The 15,123-nt window shown below is 48.9% G+C and overlaps 2 protein-coding genes across 4 annotated transcripts in view; one reads left to right on the forward strand and one right to left on the reverse strand.

Moving 5' to 3' along the window:
* FGF23 (fibroblast growth factor 23) lies at positions 1-10,908 on the forward strand. Its single transcript, XM_069581477.1, has 3 exons — positions 1-196; positions 6,434-6,537; positions 8,081-10,908. Exons 1-3 carry the CDS (start codon positions 1-3, stop codon positions 8,516-8,518), a joined length of 738 nt encoding a protein of 245 aa, XP_069437578.1. The 3' UTR covers positions 8,519-10,908.
* TIGAR (TP53 induced glycolysis regulatory phosphatase) overlaps positions 10,256-15,123 on the reverse strand; it is a 21,249-nt gene continuing 16,381 nt past the window's right edge. Inside the window, exons 7-8 of one of the 3 annotated variants that reach the window (XM_069581473.1) lie at positions 12,783-12,827; positions 10,256-11,881 (exon numbers count right to left, since the gene is read on the reverse strand). In XM_069581473.1, coding sequence (XP_069437574.1) covers positions 11,798-11,881; positions 12,783-12,827 — 129 coding nt within the window. In that variant the 3' untranslated portion in view covers positions 10,256-11,797. Of the gene's footprint in view, positions 11,882-12,008; positions 12,828-13,813; positions 15,052-15,123 lie in introns of those variants that run through there. The other 2 variants (XM_069581472.1, XM_069581475.1) reach the window with 2 other exon arrangements.

Below are 15,123 nucleotides of genomic sequence, written 5' to 3' on the forward strand. Positions count from 1 at the left end.
ATGTTGGGGGCCTGCCTGGGGCTCTGGGTCTGCACCCTGAGCTGTGCGGTCCAAGCCTATCCCAACAGCTCCCCACTGCTGGGCTCCAGCTGGGGCGGCCTCACCCACCTGTACACAGCCACGGCCAGGAACAGCTACCACCTGCAGATCCATGGAGACGGGCACGTAGATGGCTCCCCGCAGCAGACCGTCTACAGTGAGTGGGGCTCCACCCATGCCGGGGGAAGGGGGCTGCTCTGAGCATCCACCTTCAGGGGCCTGGGGAGGCCTTAGCTGGGCCAGAGGGCGAATGCAGCCTCCTAGACCCTTGTCCAGTGTGTGTGTGTGTGTGTGTGTGTGTGTTTAGACCTCAGGAGAATATTCTGTCACCTCCCCAATTAGTGTTTATTGGTTTCTCCCAACAGGAATAATTTCCACCTGAACTAAAATCTGTCTTCCCACAAAGAGCAACCTCTTCCCCTTTGCCCTGTCCAAAGAGTCATAAAAATATACAAATGATAGACAAGGAGGCTGGGAGGAAGGGAAGCCAGACCAGTCAGTAGATGCTGAGTTATGCTCACTTTGGACTGGCTTAGCCTTGGAGGTTGTAAAGAGGATTCTTGTGCCAGACCAAGGCTTGGGATAGATGAATCCAGGGGCTCTTTCCAACTCCGGGCTTCTATTATTCTGGCCATGTAAAAGTTCTCAGGAAACATGTATCAAAGACTAGACTAGACAGCGTTCACTGTCTTCATGAGTCTGACCCAGTGAATCCACACACCCATCCGTGCACTCATCCATCCGACAACCTTACTGAGGGCTTCAGTGGTACCCAGGCTGCTATGAGCCAGTGAGTCTTCTCTGTGGAGCTGAAAGTTCTACCTAGTAGCAAATTGAGCTGCTTGGAAACTCACTGAAAACATAAGACAATCAGAATGTTTTTAAAGATCAGGTTTGTGGAAAATTGGACCACAGACTACAATAGTCAGCCAACTAGCTGTGCTTCCGATGTCCCCAGAAGGGAAAATGGGGTGGGAAGAGGATGGATGTTTAAAAAGACATGGTCTTCTCTTTTATGAGAACTAGTAAAAATTACTCTAAGGATACGGAAAAATGCCAACTGATTCAAAATTCAGTCAGAGGAGTGAAAGAGTAATCACAATCTCTGTTTAATTTTAAAAAATGTATTGTAGGAATGACTTGCCCTTTATTGCTGCAAGGAATGATTCAGTAATTTTGCGACGGCCTTGCAGTATGCAAGACATTCATTCTGCTAAGAATCAAAGGGCCTTAAACGTGGTAGCAAGACGGATGAACAAGCAAAGCCGAGAGATCAGACAGACCTCCTCAAATTCTCAGCAGGTGGTGACGGGAGATAGGAAGAAGGTCTCCCCAAATACCAAATGGTTTCCAGAACTCAGGGGAATATGGTAGAATTCAGGTGCCAACATCTTGGAAGCCAAGTTTGAGCCACATGGCAAAAATCTGAACTAAATCAGGATACAGTTGTTGCCGCCAATGGAGCGCGTGTTTTATTCAATGGATGCTTAGCAGCATCTGCAATGTGTCCGACATTACCCAAAGCTAAGGTGACTTCAGAAGAAGACCCAGCCCTTCAAGCACCTCCAGGCTTCCAACCCTTCATGTCTTCCCGCTGTGAAGAGACTATTAGGAAACATGGTTTTGCACCTCTCATGGAGGGTCAGCCTCCCTTCAAGATGAGAGATGATTTTCAATGCAGGATAGTAGATTATGGTACATTACTGTGATTCCCCTAGATGGAAAGGGCTGCACACAATTAGAGACTGCTTCTAAAACTTATCTTCCTTTGATGAAAGGAAGCCCCCAGAGATGCATCCTGGTGGGGATGGGAGGAGGGCTGTGAGCGGTGCCAGAAGGGGGCGGGGCTTAGCCTACTGAATTCGCAGAATGAATCAGAGAACTTTCCCTCTTGTAGCCACTGACCTCAGGCCCCCAAAAGGCTCAGAGTGCTAGTTGGAATGAATTAAAATCACTGAGAGGAAGCAAACTGAAATGGACTGACTTCAGATTTTTTTTTTTTTACAGAAATGTGCTTTTGTTTTGTCATATATAGACTCTAGCTAAGCCTGTGTCTCTGGCCATTAAGAAACCTGGGAAGGGACGGAGTCAGGGGTGGGAGGGAGACACTTCTCCTAGTTTGTATAAACTTTTATATTATTCAGATCAGTTGTCATGAGCATTATATACATATAGATAAAGAAATAGATTAGAGAAAGAGAGAGATAGGTAGGCCAAGATAAAAAGTTACCCAAAAAGGAAAGAAGAAACACTGATACGTGTAACTAGCTAGCACAACCAAGTAACAGGCCGAAGAATTTGTAATGACCTCCCCACCAAGCGATGCTGGAATTTTTGTAAAACCAACGATGGTTTCACATTGATGGAAAGATGTGGGGTGTATTTCCCCTCCTAATTAATTATGCATTTCCAGTAAAATGCAGTTCACTTGATTAATGTGCTTTACTAAATTCTTTTTTTTTTAACTTTTATAAGTGAGGAACTTTGATTAATTGGTGAGTGTTCAGCCTATCTTTGGTTTGTTGATCATCATTACATTATCTGCTACAAGATGCTAGACCCTCAGGTCTAGGGAGCCTCTCCGAAGCCTGTATCTCCTCCCTACTGTAAACAAGGTCACCCTCTGGAACCCCGTGAGCCCCACTATGTGGCAAGAGTATCAACGAGATGCTTATTACTCCCAGTTAATATTTCTCTCTAGATCCTAAACTTTTTACTTCCTTCACCTTCCCCAGTGTCACTTTCTTTACATGAAGCTGAACCATCCCTGGGCTTTTTAATCTTTCAAAATAATATCTTTCTTTTGGGGACCCCAAGGCTCTTTTGGAGAAGGAAATGGCAATCCACTCCTGTATTCTTGCCTGGAGAATCTCATGGACAGAGGAGCCTGGCGGTCTACACCCCATGGGGTGGCAAAGAATCGGACATGACTGAGCAACTAACACACAACACAAAGCTGTTTACACCCATCATCTCATTTGTCACTTACTGGCCATGAGATGAGAATAGGGGAGAAAATTTTCTACTTTTACAGCAGAGGTTGAAGCCAAATGGTCATAGTAACAATCACTGGTTATTTAGAAAGTGTGTTTATAGTGGATAAAAATATTATCTCCTTACATCCCAAAGTCGACCAAATGGGGTAAATGATTGTGCTCCAAATGAGAAAACAGAGATTCAAGAACACAGATAACTGGCTTGTGGTCACATATGGTAAGTGACCTAAAGAACACCTGGACAGGTCCCACGCTTCTCCTGGGGTCAGGTACACAGACATGGCATCATGAAAGGAAATGTCCTTCACACCTTCCGGGCTCCAACAGATGTGGTCCCAGCAGCCAGGGGTTGGTTGATGCCTTCTTTCTGCCAAATTCTGCCCATGGGTCTGTGCAGACCTGCCTTGGGCCCCTGCACCGGGGAGAGAAAGCAGCTCTTGCCTTTGCTAGACTTCTGCATCAGCTCCCGTGGAGTTGGTTCAAGCCTGCGCACCCTCACAGCAGCGGCTCCCTGTCCCTCTGCAGGCTGCCTTCTGTCCTCAGTGGCCCTGGACACCACACACACCACCCAGAGGGACACAGGCATCCGCCGGTGAGAGCCCAAGTGATGGCTTGTCGTCAAGGGCAGGCCAACCACCCTCCATGGAGCCTTCCATCTGCTAAACATTTTCAAGGCACTTTTACAGCATCATCCCTTTTGATCCTGCCGCAGGCCTGGGGAGCAGGCAGCGCAGCTGTGAGACGAGAGCGATGACTTGCGGAGGCTACAACATTAGTAAGAGCCGTAACAGGGAACAGAATCTTAGTGTCTGGGTTCCGGGCTGTTGGCTCAGAACCTCTCCCCTGACCCCCTCCAGGGCACCACGACCTGGAAGCCTCATAGCCATGGCCTGGATTTTGGCCCCTGATTGTGTCTTCTGAGGCTTGTCATGACAGGCTTGTCATGTTGGAGATGAGCTCCTGGGCCGTGGGCAAAGGATGTCAGGGTCACGGACTGGAGTTTGAATATTGCCATAGGTTCCTCATCATTTAAATTGGGAGGTTGCTACTTCCAACATTAATAGTGGTGACATTAACAACATAGCAGCTGGGGTTTTAAAAAATTCTTTTTTATTTCTTTAGTTTCAGTGCCCAAGGCATGTGGGATCTAAGTTCTCCAACCAGGAATTGAACCTGAGCCCCCCTGCAATGGAAACTTAGGGTCTTACCACTGGACAAGTAGGCAAGTCCCATATTTTGATAACTTATCAAGTACTCAGAGTACAACCTCTCAAAAACAGTTATGAAGCGTAATTTTTTTTTTTCCCAGCTAGACTGAAAAATCATCAGGCTAGAAACAGCTTCTTGTTCCTTATGTTTCAGGTCTTCCCTCGACAGTAACTGTAGATCTGAGACACCCCGACAGACGCCACTATGGAGTATTTCATATCCTCTGCACCTCCCATAACCCACCCCACTTCCAGAAGCTTCTGTCAAGGCCAATCCTTAGCCACACTTGGAAACCAGCGACTGCTCCCCTTGGGCTTCTTTCTGGGCTCACTCTCGGCTTCACGGCCTCTGCCTGTCATCATTCTGACTGCTCGGAGCTCACCTAGGGTCTGAGCACTGCCTGCCGCTGTCCTTGGAGGGCTCTGCATGGAGCCCACAGTGGGTAGATCTGGGGTGTAACTCACCAACGAGGCGCCACCACTTACTGGGCACACATACCCGGCATCCACAGCTCTCCAGGCTACCTTTCTAGAAGACCCCTGCCTGAACTACCTCCCTGGGGACTCTGAGGCCAAATGAGACATTTGGGGAACAATTCTCTGGTCGGCTAAGGGAAGAGACCCTGAGACTTAAAAAAATGATCCTAGTAGAAAATGTCAGGAAATTAAACACATTTGGGGAGGAAGTCTTGCTCAATTATCAATCGCATCACGCTTTTTATGGTCTAATTGTACCCTTGCTACAAAACAGAAACTTTAGACTTTATTTAAAGTCACTGGTACTTCTTAAAACTGCAAGTTTCCACGGGGGTGGGCAAAGGAGTGGGGGGTCACACTTAAAGCTGCTGTCACTTACTCAGGGTGTAAGTAGAATGAATGGCTGTCGGGCTTTTGTCCAGGGCTAGGGGGTTATTCAATTGTTATTTTCAGCTGTGCTGGGTCTTTACTGCCACGTGTGACTTTCTCTAGTTGCAGCAAGTGGGGGACACTCTCCATTGCAGAGCAAGGGCTTCTCATTGCAGTGGCATCCCTTGCTGAGGAATACGGGCTCTAGAGCATGCAGGCTTCGGTAGTTGCGGTGCCCAGGCTTAGTTGCCCTGCAGCATGTGGAATCTCCCGAACCAGGGATCGAACCCATGTCCCCTGCATTGGCAGGTGGATTCCCAACCACTGGACCACCAGGGAAGCCCCAGGGCTAGGTTTTGAGAGAGGCTGCCCCTGGGGGAGAGGGGCACCTGCAAGTGAGAAAAGGAAAAAGAATAGTGATGGAGAAGCAAGAAGTAATTCCCTGCATCCATTCACCATGGAAAGCTAAACCACCTGTTTCTCCACACTAGTGAGGCATAAACTTATTAACACAGGTGATGCAGTACATGCTGTGCTGGGGTGAGCCATTGTTTGGAGGGGCTGAGAAGAAGGAACAGTCCATGAAGGTGAGGGAGATTAGAAAAGTCTCCATAAAATGGAGACATATGAGCCTAGCCTTGGAGCATGAGTGACCTGGATACACACAGAGGAGAGGAGAAGATTCACTCAAATACAGTTTTTGACACAGAAAGGGTGCTGACTGCTGTATCACCAGCTCCGCACAGCTATCTCAGTGGAGGATCAGGCTCCAAGTACAATCTGGATTCCTGAAAGACATCTGGGCATAGATTTCAAAATCACAAAAGCTTGGGAGAATGTGACCACCACGGCAAACATTAAGCAGTATGAGCCAAGGACTTCCCTGGTGGTCCAATGGTTAAGATTCTGCACTTCCAATGTTGGGGGGAAGGGAGGACACAGGTTCAATCCCTGGACGGGGAACTAAGATCTATACTGTCAAAACATAAAAGTATGAGCCAAACTTATACTAGTATGAGTTACTAGTATAAGTTTGTCCCCTTACATGAAAGTATGTCCCCCGAAAGGGGACAACAGAGTCCAGGGAGAGAGAACCATGTTGGCACGGGTAGAAGAATGCTGGGAGCTTGGGATGCTCCTGACAGGCAGGGGGAGAAACAGGAGGCAAGGCGGAGGGGAGGGGCATGGGGAAGTGGGAGTCAGAAGAAAGAGGCTGAACAAGGACAACTGTGAGGAGTTCTGTGAAGTCCTCACCCTGCCCCCTTCAGATCAATCAAGGCAGGCTTCTTGGAGGTGGGGACCACATGTGAAGCCAGGTTTAGACCTGAATGGTTTTCTCCACAGGCGCCCTGATGATCAGATCAGAGGATGCGGGCTTCGTGGTGATAACAGGTGTGATGAGCAGGCGGTACCTCTGCATGGACTTCACAGGCAACATTTTTGGATCCGTGAGTTTCTTTTTGTGCTGGGTTATTATTTGCAAATACTTATCTCACAGCTCTGGCAAAACATAGAACCTTATAGCTTAAAGATTTTCACTTGCAGTGTATCTTGGTGATCTTTTCACTAAGGACTTTTACCCATCTAAGTATCAGATGCTCTGGTTTATACAACTGGGTTCTGAACCCAGGATGCCCAGCTCTAGGGTTCCTGGGCTCTCAGCTTCTAATCTGACCTGCCCCACTTGGTCCCCATTTTTGTACCTGGCACAGCACCTTGTCTGCAGCCCAGGTCCTCATGTCACGTCCGTTCATATTGTAAAGTCCGTTAGAAGGAAAAGGTGAGAAGCCACTGGCATCTCATGATGTTATTCCTAGATGTCCGGACCTTGGGCAAGTCCCCTATACCTGTCAACTTGTTTCCTGACCTGGAAGAAGTCAAGGGTGCGGATGTGGATCATATGCCCTGTGGGCTTCCCCCACTTCAGGGTCTGTAAGGAATTCTCTCCGTCCCAGCTGTGACAGCTGCTCTGTGCTGGAGAGCAGCAGCGCAGCCCTCCCAAACATCAGGCCTTAAAACAGGAGCAGGAAGGCGGAGCTCCGGAGCTCCTCCCACCAGAAATTCCAAGACAGCAATTCCTTTCTATTTGGCTTGCTGTGTCCCAGCACCCGCCACAGAGTCTGACCCAGAGCAGATAAATATCTGTTGAACAAATATAGATAGATAGGAAAATACCTGTTGACCACATACAGGCATATAGAGAGTCCTCATCTTTAAAATACTGACTTCTTGGACTCTGGGGTTTCCCTAGCTCATTCGGTAAAGAATCTGCCTACAGTGCAGGAGACCTGGGTTCAAACCCTGGGTGGGGAAGATCCCCTGAATAAGGAAATGGCAAACTCACTCCAGTATTCTTGCCTGGAGAATTCCTCGGACAGAGGAGACTGGCAGGTCCATGGTGTCAGAAAGAGTCGGACACAACTGAGTGCCTAACACTTTCTTTCCTGGACTTTGAGGATACTCTGCAAAGGTCCCAGCGGTCACCGGTCAAAACCCAGCCCCAGTGAGTAGCTGAGTGAGGGCTTCCCTAGGTCATCTGGTGATGAAGTTCATGTCCTGAATTCCCACGTTCTGTCTCGGCTGGGAGCACCCTCACTTATGTGGGGCCCCACAAACCTCAGCCCACCTTTGTCCAGGTGAAAAGGCTGACCCAAGTCGCCACTGAGCCCAAAAAGGGTTTAAAGGGCAGTGACAGGGCAGGACGAGGCCGCATGGAAGTCGGCCTCCTTCCAGAAAGCTGGTTTTGACCAGCGTGGCTCCAGGAAGCCACACGCCGCCAGTGAGTCCTCAGGCGGGCCGAGAGGAACCGCGCTGGGGGCCTGGTAGCTTGGAAATGAGTGGAAATCCCTTTTGCCCAGCAGGGCACGAAGGGGTTTTAAAGGCACGGCCCTAGCAGAGTGGGCCAGAGGGATGGGGTCCTCGGGGTGCGGCTGGTCGCATCCAGTCCCCGCAGGCTCCGGGCTCACCCCAGTCTCCCCGCCCCGCTTGCAGCATCACTTCAGCCCGGAGAGCTGCCGGTTCCGGCAGCGGACGCTGGAGAACGGCTACGACGTGTACCACTCGCCGCAGCACCGCTTCCTCGTCAGCCTGGGCCGGGCCAAGCGCGCCTTCCTGCCGGGCACCAACCCGCCCCCATACGCGCAGTTCCTGTCGCGCAGGAACGAGATCCCGCTGCCGCACTTCGCCGCCACCGCGCGGCCCCGGCGCCACACGCGCAGCGCGCACGACGGCGGGGACCCGCTCAGCGTGCTCAAGCCGCGCGCCCGCGCCACGCCCGTGCCCGCCGCCTGCTCCCAGGAGCTACCCAGCGCCGAGGACGCCGGCCCTGCCGCCAGCGACCCGCTCGGGGTGCTCCGCGGACACCGGCTGGACGTGCGCGCCGGCTCCGCGGGCGCCGAGCGCTGCCGGCCCTTCCCCGGCTTCGCCTAGGGCGCCCGACTTGGGAAAGCCACATCGTCTCCTGGGGGACAGGCTACCCTGCCACCCCTGGCAAAGGAGGTGGAGTGGGGTGGTGGCTCCCTCCCCGGGAAGTCTGGCACTCCCCGCTCCAGGGGGAATCGCCCTTTGAGGCCTGCGGGATGGAACTCCTCACCTTCCTCATCCCACCTCTCCACGCACCCCTGGGAGAGAAGGGGTCCCCGCTCACTCTCCTCTTTCCTCTCCTGTCCTCTCCATCAGTCCAGTCATTAAGAACAAAGGCTTAGAGACTTCCCTGGTGGTCCAGTGGTTAAAATTCAGCCGTGCCAATGCAGGGCATGTGGGTTCGATCCCTGGTGGAGGAACTGAGATCCCACATGCCTCGCGGGCCAAAACAAACAAAATTTAAAAAGCAACAAAGGTTTAGGCAGTTGATCCCCCCCCCCCCCCCCAACACCCCCTCCTCTCACCCGGGGAGGTGAAGGGGAGAACCCAAGCCAGCAGATTCTTCACTACGCACTTCTTTGTGTCATCTGCCTGGACCCTGCCTGACCTTGACCTGAGAGGACATTAACAGATCGACTGGGCAATCCTACTGGCAAACATCCTTAAGCATCTCTGGAAAAGCCTGTCCACAAGATTGGAGGTAGGCTGGTCAAAGCTTAGCCAAAATGACTGCTCAGAGATGGGAGGCAAGGGATCAAGGCGGAAACATCCCTTCCCTACTGGGCGGTCCCCCTGCCCTGCCCTCTCCCTCTGCAGCCAAAGCCCGGTGCCCAGAGTGACCCCTGCGGCCCTGACACAGCTCTGCCTCTTGGACCGCCTCTGGCTTGAGTGAATTGAGCCTAAGGAGGGGATTCAGTCTTGGCTCCAGAGAATCTACACTGCTAGGATTTGTTTTTCCAAGGGGAAAAAAATTCAAACTCTCCTTAGAGGCGTTTAACTAAGTCTCTGCTTCCAGGTTGAGTGGCAATCCCAACTACACAACTGTTGCAGGGAGGTCTTGAGACCACTGCTGTGGGTTTTGGGGTCTTTGTGGCAATTGTGCCCTTTCACGAAGTGGCATTGAGGATCCTGGGGAAAGAAAAGCAGGACTGGGGACCCCAGTGCAGGAGTTAGAAAAAGCCAGCATTGTCAGCTCTTCATCACGACCCTACCTGCCCTGCAGCCATGGACAGAGGCTTAGCTAACACTCTCCTAGGCTGGCATGTCTGGGTGTTACTCCACTTGGAAGTTCTGGGGGCACCAAAGACAGTTTTCAGTCCCAGAAGCCCCAGCGGCACCCTGAGGAATACCGACTCTCACTTACAGACGATGGAGCACCAGGCAGGGGACTGATGACTTAGGCATCCTCAGGGGCCCCGTTCCTACCTCTGTTTCAATGGCCACCTGAAGAGGAGAATGTGGGCAAGCAGAGCAGATCTGAATAGCAGCTTCCTCCCAGTCACCTCACCACCCTCCTTGCCGCCCCCCGCTTCTCATCATGCACCCAATCTTAGAAACAGATCCGCTGTCCTCACCTGATGGTTTTAGGCTGAAGGACCGGTTCCTATTTTGAAACACTGACTGTGTATGACACTATATAGCAGTACATGGCAACTATTTCCTCTATAGTCTTCATTTCCCATCGCAGATACTATTATACTGTATAAGAGCTACTGGAGAACTCCATGGAAAGGACTTTGGCAGAAAACTGGTTCTTTGGGGTTTTCTCTTTGGCAGAGCCGAGGGAGCCCCACAGTCTTTTGTCCCTTAGCACATGGCAATATTTATTTATTTATTTGGAAGATTTTTGCCTCTCGCTCTATATTTATAGATATTTATAAAAATGTAACCCCACCCTTTTCCTTTCTTCTGTTAAAAATAAAATAAAATTTATCTCAGCTTCTCTGAGTTTCTTTTTTTGTATGCATACATAAAAGTATATCAAAATATGAGAATAAAAGGAATTCTGGTAGAGGAGCACTGGGAAAATGTAGAGAAAGCAAAACTGAAAAAAAAATCAGAACTTTAAAATATTCCGGGTTTTCCCATACACAAACAAACTCAGTCATTTTTGACTAATTCAGACAGAATTCTGGAAAACAAAGAAAAAATTTCAATCGTGATTATATTTCTGGTCACTCTAGCTTGTTGTTTCCTTCAAAGAGAGAAAATTTTCTATTTGAAAAATACCCACAGAGACAACAACATCAAGATTCCAGTAACCCTCTGAAGGAACATGACACATCTCCAGGCTCTGGATGAAATAAGGGGAAATGGCCCACAGTCCAGAGAAAATGCAGGCACTAGAGACCAGCCATTGGATGAGCCAGGTCCTGGAACCGGTGACAGGAACTTTGAAGCAGTTATGACAAATAGATTTAAGGATTTAAAAGGAAAGAATGGTGCTAAGGAATAAACAGATCAGAGAAAAGAAACAATAAAGAACCAAGTAGAAATCAAGACTTGAAAAATATCTGAAATAATAAGTTTATTAAGCAGGTTTAACAGTAGATTGAAGATGAAAGAATAGCCATTGAAGATAATAAAGTCAACATATACCCTAAAGAAAGAAAAAAATGTTAAAAAAAAAAAACATCATGACCGGTGTCTCAATGATTTGTGTGACAGTATCAAACTGTCCAAAGTATGTGTAAGTGGAGTTCCAGGGAAGGAACAGAAAAAGTTGAGGAACATTATTTGAAGATATAATGGCTGAAATTTCCCAAAAATTGATGAAAAATGAATGCACTGATACAAGAAGTTCGTCAAACCTCAAGAAAAATAGCAAAGGTAATCACAGTCAAACTGTGGTTGGGGGATGGCTCAGTGGGTAAAGGGAGCAGGCGATGGCACCCTCTCCAGCACTCTTGCCTGGCAAATCCCATGGACGGAGGGGCCTGGAGGGCTGCAGTCCATGGGGTCGCTAGGTGTCAGACACGACTGAGCGACTTCACCTTCACTTTTCACTTTCATGCACTGGAGAAGGAAACGGCAACCCACCCCAGTGTTCTTGCCTCGAGAATCCCAGGGACAGGGGAGCCTGGTGGGCTGCCGTCTATGGGGTCGCACAGAGTCAGACATGACTGAAGCGACTTAGCAGCAGCAGCAGTGGGTAAAGAATCCACCGGCAATACAGGAGACACAGGAGACCTGGGTTTGGTCCCTGGGTCGGGAAGACCCCCTGGAAGAGGAAATGACAGCCCACTCGTGTTCTTGCCTGGAGAATCCCATGGACAGAGCAGCCTGGTGGGCTGGAGGCCGTGCGGTGGCAGAGTCGGACACGATTGAGTGCCTAACACTTTCATTTCAACACTGAGATTTTGCAGGGGAAAGCACATGGGATCTCCAGATTGCTCTCCAGTGTTTCAGGGGAAAAACATACACATGAGCCTGCAGGACAAAACAAACGGTTCAACATGTAAGCAAGTGGTGAATCTGGGTTAAGAGATTAACATGAGGAGTTTCTTGTATTATTCTTGCCACTTTTCTGTAGGTATGATATATCCAAAGCAAAAGGTTACCAACACACACACACTTTATTATAATTATTCTCCATTTAATATGAGGAAACAGCAGCTCGGGGACATGGAGAGACTCATTCAGCCACAAAACTACTAGAAGCTGAATGCAAGTCTACTGACCACGAATCTTCCCCATGTTACAGCCTGGCCCCATCAGACATTAACCTATCAACAGATGAGCCCCAGCCCTTACAACAGGCCACAAAGGCAGGCCTTCCTCCCTCATCCCTTCTGCTTTCTGCCCTCTTCTCCTGTCACCCACCCAGACTTCCCAGTACCCGCTCCCCCCGCACCAGCTTGGGTCCCACATGGAGCTAGACCCCTCCTCCTCCATCCCTGTGCCCCCCATCTCCATCTGGGTTGCTCGTCTCCTCCCACAGACGAGCAGAGTTCACTCTTGGTTTCAGTCTTTGGATCCCACCTTCTGCTCCTGGCATCCCCCAAATAAAGCAGCACGCCTCCCTTGGGTCTTCCGGTCTCATTTCCCTCCACTGCAAAGAGCCCACTGACAGGTCCTGTATTCATCTTCCCGGACAGAGTACAGCTTCCACAAGGATGGTCTATTTTTTTTGTTCATTGCTATATATTTGCAGTTCTTAGAATAGCTCTAATAATTCTTATAACAGCCTGGCATGTATGTGCCATGCTCAAAATATATTTACCGAATGACTAACTGAACACAGGCATGCGATTCCAGTTATAATTGCAACAGAATTTTTCTGGAAATTAATGAACTGATTCCAACGTGTGTACAGAACAGAGGTGCTCACCGTGCAGGGTACTTGGCTGTGAAGCTGCAGTAACTGAGGACAGTCCTATGGGAACAAAGTTGTTGTTTAGTGGCTAAGTCACGTCTGACTGTTTGCGACCCCACAGACTGTAGCCCACCAGGCTCCTCTGTCCATGGGATTTCCCAGGCAAGTACACTCGAGTGCTTTACTGGGTTGCCATTTCCTTCGCCAGGGGATCTTGCCAACCCAGGGACTGAACTCAAGTCTCCTGCACTGCAGGCGGATTCTTTACAGCTGAACCACCTAGGAAGCCTGCATGGGAACCCAAAGCTCCCTACGATGGGGCAAAGTCCACTCCCTCTAGCAAATGTGGGTGCATGGGAGTCTGACTGAGAATCAGGAACCAACTGGTAAAAGAAACACTTGGTAACCGTTCACCACATGGGAAAAAATATCTAAAACTGAATTCTGATTTTACAGTATTCAAAAACAAATTCCAGATGATTTAGAGAGGAAATATTCAGAAAACTCCTTAACACTGTAAGAAAAAGGAGATTAGGTTATGACCTCATGGTAGGAAAAGCTTCTTAAAGACACCCCCAACTCCCCCAAATCATAAACAATAGGGTATATCAGTTTGACTTCAAAAAAAGACACATATATTAAAAAGGTGTATGGTGGCATACCCAAGAGACGAGTGAACTGGAGGACATCAAGGCCTCCTATAACTCACTAAGAAAAAGCTATACAGCCGAACAGAAAGCCAGACCAAGGATGCAGGCTGACTGACGACCTGCCAGAGAGGGAACCCCATGGTCAAGATGCACACACACAAAAATGCCCAGACTCCAGCAGTCACAGAAAAGCTCATTAACACAGGGGCATATCCTTCATTCGTCACATTAACGCACTTTCACCAGACAAAATCAAGTGTTGCCGAAGATGTGGAGACCAGCTTTTGAAATACTTCCACTAAGACTGAAAAACCACTGTTCTCCGACAGCACAAGGCCACTCCCTGAAGCACTGTTTCTATTCAGAAAATGGTGAATAAACCAAAACATCCACTGATGGGAGAATAAAGAAATAAAACGTACTGTGTTTATTCTGCAGAATACAGTGGTTAGAGAAGTAACCGGATCTGTACAGACCAGTATAGAGCCCCAAGATACACACAGGAAGTGAGAAGTCAGAATAGACCGATGCTGTGTCCGTTTGTAAAACGCCAGAATGATTCCGTTCCCTGATGATACCAGGCAGCCATGTGAAGGATGGTGGGGTGTGTGGACCCAAGGTGCTGGCCGCCTCTGCGGAGAACAGGAGGGAACAGGGCAGTGATGGCTGCTGAGAGGAACTTTACTTCTATCTCAGTGTGTTATTAAAAAAAACAAAGGAGGGGGTTAGCTATTACTTCTGGAGGGTGGGGAAGTGGGCACTTATTATTCATCCTTTTCTGGTTACTTTGCAGCTGTCTGTCTGCCGTGAGCTTCCTGCGTGCGCGACCACACCCTCTGTTCCAGGACCACCAGCAGCACTGGGCACACTGAGGACTGCATGATCCTGAACCTGGCGTGCGTCTACGTGTGACTTTAGCCTTAAGTGACAGACAGACTCAGCCTCACCCTCTTGTGAGCTGAGGCTCACAGCATTCATCAACATGACTATCTATAAGCAGAACTTCATGGCATACACTTTCTCCATAGAGACGAGGACTTCAGAAGGAATCCCATCTGTTGCACAGAATTTCAGTTCAGTTCCGTCACTCAGTCCTGTCTGACTCTTTGCGACCCCAACAGCAGCAGCATGCCAGGCTTCCCTGTCCATCACCAACTTCCTGAGCTTGCTCAAACTCAGGTCCATGAAGTCGGTGATGATAACCCAAATCCCTTTTCTCTAGCACCATCTGGTGGAAAAGAGAGGAAACCTCATCTTGAACAAATCCCCACTGCTTTGAAGCAAATCAGCAACTGTGTGCTTTCTTAAGCACCATGTTCAAACTAAATTCTTCAGCCCACAGGTTAGATATGAAAAGTCTGCTCTTTTTGTTTCTCCTGCTTCGATTCCCTCTTTAAAATTCTGTAATAGATGATGGTTCTTCCTCACTATAATGTTCTGCAACTACAAGCCACATTTATCTATTATCTCAAACCCTCCAGAGTCCACAGTTACAACAGCTGATTTCCATAGTAGATTTAGTGTCGTTTGCTTTTACGTAAACTATGACAGCAGGCTTCCTTTGAGGACTTTTTGAATATAACATACTGCCACACAAATATGGAGTGGAAATTACAAGTTCCCTCTTCCAAGCACTGGATGAAGACGGAAAAAGAAAAAAAAAAATACAGTATCATACCAAGAGCCAAGAAAACAAGTTAAAATTT

The sequence above is a fragment of the Ovis canadensis genome, chromosome 3 (assembly GCF_042477335.2).
Source record: "Ovis canadensis isolate MfBH-ARS-UI-01 breed Bighorn chromosome 3, ARS-UI_OviCan_v2, whole genome shotgun sequence".
Taxonomy (NCBI): Eukaryota; Metazoa; Chordata; class Mammalia; order Artiodactyla; family Bovidae; genus Ovis; species Ovis canadensis.

What these genes read in the sequence shown, in the direction of transcription:
- FGF23 (XM_069581477.1), top strand. Translation starts at nt 1, where the DNA reads ATGTTGGGGGCCTGCCTGGGGCTCTGGGTCTGCACCCTGAGCTGTGCG. An exon ending in CCCGCAGCAGACCGTCTACA is followed by an intron (nt 197 to 6,433) that starts GTGAGTGGGGCT and finishes TTTTCTCCACAG; the next exon opens with GCGCCCTGATGATCAGATCA. An exon ending in CAGGCAACATTTTTGGATCC is followed by an intron (nt 6,538 to 8,080) that starts GTGAGTTTCTTT and finishes CCCCGCTTGCAG; the next exon opens with CATCACTTCAGCCCGGAGAG.